General features: G+C 49.3%; 1 protein-coding gene across 1 annotated transcript in view; it reads right to left on the reverse strand.

The window, feature by feature from the left end:
* Positions 1-3,109, reverse strand: part of phf19 (PHD finger protein 19) — a 19,004-nt gene extending 15,895 nt beyond the window's left edge. The window contains 7 exon segments of the mRNA XM_007578286.2: positions 1,141-1,236; positions 1,310-1,458; positions 1,536-1,633; positions 1,734-1,847; positions 2,004-2,085; positions 2,165-2,348; positions 2,830-3,109. Of these exon segments, the coding sequence (XP_007578348.1) occupies positions 1,141-1,236; positions 1,310-1,458; positions 1,536-1,633; positions 1,734-1,847; positions 2,004-2,085; positions 2,165-2,347 (722 nt within the window). The 5' untranslated portion in view covers position 2,348; positions 2,830-3,109.
* Between the last annotated feature and the right edge of the window lie 877 nt (positions 3,110-3,986).

Genomic DNA, 3,986 nt, shown 5'->3' on the forward strand with positions numbered 1-3,986 from the left:
TTCAAAACCTTTGGGACGAGGTGATCAGGGCTATAAACCAAATCTTTCAAGAAGTTATACCAAAGGATGTTACAGTTGCATTACTTGGTATTATATCAGCTGATCTGCTAGGACGGACCAAAGTACATCTGTTAAAGGTCCTTTTTACAGCAGCCCTGAAATGCATTACAATCAGGTGGATGGAATTGGAACCACCTTCCTACGACTTGTGGGATCAAAAAGTAAGACACTTATGTCAAATGGAAAAGATAACCTACTCATTAAGACTTCAAAAAGCTACTTTTATCCTGCGCTGGGGGCCAGCAGAAGCTCTGTTGATGCAAATGAGTCCAGCAAGTTTGGCTTTTGGCATAAGGTGTTTAGCCATCCCGCCCAAAGTGTACCCTTATTTTAAGATTGTATGGTGATGAGTCCACAAAGGTGATGCTGAAATCATGAAATGTCATGCTGAGATGTTTAATCTATAGAAACCTTCACATTGACAACACTTGTGTTGTTAAGTACTGCTGATGTGTGGCTGTGTAATTGCTCCGTAAAAATTATAAAAATTTAAGTTCTAAAAAAAAAAAAAATTGCAGAGTCGTGTTAACCAACCCAACCCTTCAACAACCATGACATGGTTGTTGAAGGGTTGGGTTGTAGTTCCTTAAGGAACTACAGGCGAATTTCATCCACCCCCTTTGGGCCTGCCAGGTCTGACCGGCTTCCTCCCCCACCACCGGAGCCAACTCACCACCAGGCAGTGGTCAGCGGACAGCTCCGCACCTCTCTTCACCCGAGTGTCCAAGACATACGGCCGCAGATCCAATGAAACAATGACAAAGTCGATCATCGAACTGCGACGGCCTAGGGTGTCCTGGTGCCAAGTGCACATATGGACACCCTTATGCCTGAACATGGTGTTCGTGATGGACAATCCGTGACGAGCACAGAAGTCCAACAACAGAACACCACTCGAGTTCAGATCAGGGGACCGTTCCTCCCAACCACACCCCTCCAGGTCTCACTGTCATTGCCCACATGAGCGTTGAAGTCCCCCAGCAGAACAAGGGTCAAAAGCTGTAGGTGGTTAGAGGTTGCCTGGCTGTGAGAAAATGAGCAGCCCCATCCAGTTGCCCTCAGGGCCACACCAGGACCCACCTGTCCCCGAACATCATGGCGTCCTGCAAGCTCTGGGTGCAGGCCTCATGGAACCACTGCTGACATCTGAAGCACTGCAGCATCTTCAGGTACCACCTGCAGACATAGCATCATCAGTATCCAGGTAACAGCCAGCACCTGCAGAGAGCTCTCTGATTGGTCGCCTTACTCTCCAGGCCCGCCGCAGTAGCAGTAACAATGCTGCTGATTGGTCCGATGCTGAGAGTCCCAGTTCAGTGCTGCCAGATCGTACGGCAGGACCTGCTTCATCGCCCACAGTGCCTTGGCTATCGGACCCTTCCTCAGGGCACCCCCCTTCTGAGAGAGATGGGAGAGGGTGGGATTAGAGAGAGGGGTGAGAGTCAGTGCCATAGTGGACAGAGGACAGCTGGTACCCGGACAGCCAGAGCGAAGACACAGCGCCTGCAAAACCAGGGGCTGAGGTCGGTGGCGCTGCCCTCTACTGGAGGAACGTGGCACAGCTGGTGGAAGCCTGAAACAGAGCAGCTGATGTCATAAGGCTGCTGCCCCCTATAGGCCCACATGCTCACTGGAGCCTCACCTAGCTACCAGGACAACTACAGCAGACTCACCAATGCCACACTTTCCACAGATCAGGATGCCATTGTTTGGCTCTGATTGGCTGCCGGAGTTAGGCTCCGCCCCCTGGCACACCGAGCAGCGAGGCTCTTCCCCTGGGATTCCAGCTGCAATGTGACTGGACAGATTTTAGTAGCTGAATGAGACAAACAGCGCCCCCTCTGACCAAAACATGGAACAACATGAGGCGCAGCTTTCACTCAGAACGGTTCCGGACTGACTAATGAATGAAGACATGACCTATGACCCTAGGATCCCCTCACCGTGTTGTATGTCCTTCCAGAGAACCCAGAACTTGGAGTTGTCCTCAAATGTGACGAAGCAGCTCTGCCTTTGAGGGCTCACCTGTCCACCAATCAGAGCATCACACTCAGAGCTCCCGGCCAATCAGAGCAGAGCGCTGACAGTTTGCAGATAAACTCACCCTCTGGATCTTCCCCACGTAGTAGAGACCATCTGACCAACGGCAGAGAACAAACTGACCCTCAGTCAGGTGAGGCTCCGCCCCCTCATCGTCCTCCAGGACCCCGGTGCTGTGGCAAGCCCCGCCCCCTGGACACACCTGAGGCTCCAGACTGCAGAAGGGTTCGGTCGGGTTCTCAAACATCCTGCAGACAGACAGGTGAGACACCTGAGTCTCCAGGCTGCTGAAGGGTTCAGTCATCTCCCTAAGCGACCGACAGACAGTTGGAGGAAACAGACAGTTGCTCAGTCTGCGGCTGTGATTCATTCCTGGACTCTCAGGGGGTTTCTGACAGGTCGGAGCATGCGCAGTACATCCTCTGATGATAAACCGTTAATTAACCTGCTAACCACAGAAAGCAGCACACCCTGCTGCTTTATTAGCGGCCGGTAAAGCCGCTAATAACTTCGGTAATAACTGTATTAATAACTGTGGTAGTAACCCCGGTAACCTAACTCTAACCCGTTACTGCCAGTAGCTGCCGTCTTCCTCTCTGGTTCAGCTCCGGACCCAGTTCTTATCATAGTTTCTACATTCATACATCTGACACTGAGCTGTTCTGACAGACAAACTGGGTCGGACCGAACCGGACCTGTGTCAGCCAGCAGAACCCGGCCCGGTCTCACCTCCACTTAAGCGGTCACGGTCTGTCCTCCTCCCGGTCGTCAGCGAGCCGCTCGGGGTCCGGTGGCCGTGAGACGGCAAAGGTTCAGTACCGGCTCAGAGAGTCTCTGGGTCCGCTCTGTCCTCAGTCTCCGTCTGGTTCTCCGGTCTCTGTTTCGCGGCACTGAACTTCAAACTCTCTCAGCCGCCATTTTTTTCTTTTTCCCGCGAATCACAGCCTGTTCTTTTTACGCTGTCGGCTTGGTCACGTGACCGCATGACCGCCCAGTAGAGTGCTACGGTAAACGGTCCGGGCTGTGTGTTTATTTAAAAAAATGTATATATATATGTGTGTGTGTGTGTTCTGCATAATGCAAACGGAGCAACATCATGATTGTCAAAAGCAAAGAAGACACTAAATTATCTTTTCCTGACTTCAACCTGTCTGGCAGCATCCTCCAAGTTACCGATGAAGTCAAATATTTGGGACATTACATCACCGCTGACCTGTTTGATAATAGAGACATTTACAGGCAGCGTTGTATGCAATATGTTCAAGCTAATATGCTCCTTGGGACGTTCTCTATGTCAGGGGTCCCCAAGCTACAGCCCGCGGGCCGGATCTGGCCCGCCTCCTCATTTGGTCCAGCCCCCTGAACAATACCAGAGAGCATTCAGTGTTTTTTTTCATATATATGTGGATTTTTCTTCAACCACCAGGGGGGCTCTTGAGCAGATATGAAACTTAGTTTCCCTCAATGGAATATATACTAGTCAGTACCAGTCACCGTTTCGCTCACGGTTTTTTCCATTTGCATTCTGGGTAAAAATCTATCTACAAACGCGAATATGTCGTCGGCAGTAATCCAGCTCAGTGAGGTTCTTCTCTAGTTTTTGTCATCACTGGCACCTTAGTTTATATGGCAGCAGATGATTATTTTATTTTTATTGTTCTTGTTTTTGTCATGTCTATTTATTGCTTTTTTATGGACCATAAAGAAAACATGGTCCATAAATGGTCCATGTTTGTGGACCATGATTTAGGATTATGGACCAATAAATATGATTGTTTTAGACACAAACCAATCCTATTGATTTGTGTCTAAATAAATAGGATTGATTGACTGACTGATATCTACATCAGATAATAAATTGGACATCTTATATATATATATATATA

The sequence above is a fragment of the Poecilia formosa genome, unplaced genomic scaffold (genome assembly GCF_000485575.1).
Source record: "Poecilia formosa unplaced genomic scaffold, Poecilia_formosa-5.1.2 Scaffold473, whole genome shotgun sequence".
Taxonomy (NCBI): Eukaryota; Metazoa; Chordata; class Actinopteri; order Cyprinodontiformes; family Poeciliidae; genus Poecilia; species Poecilia formosa.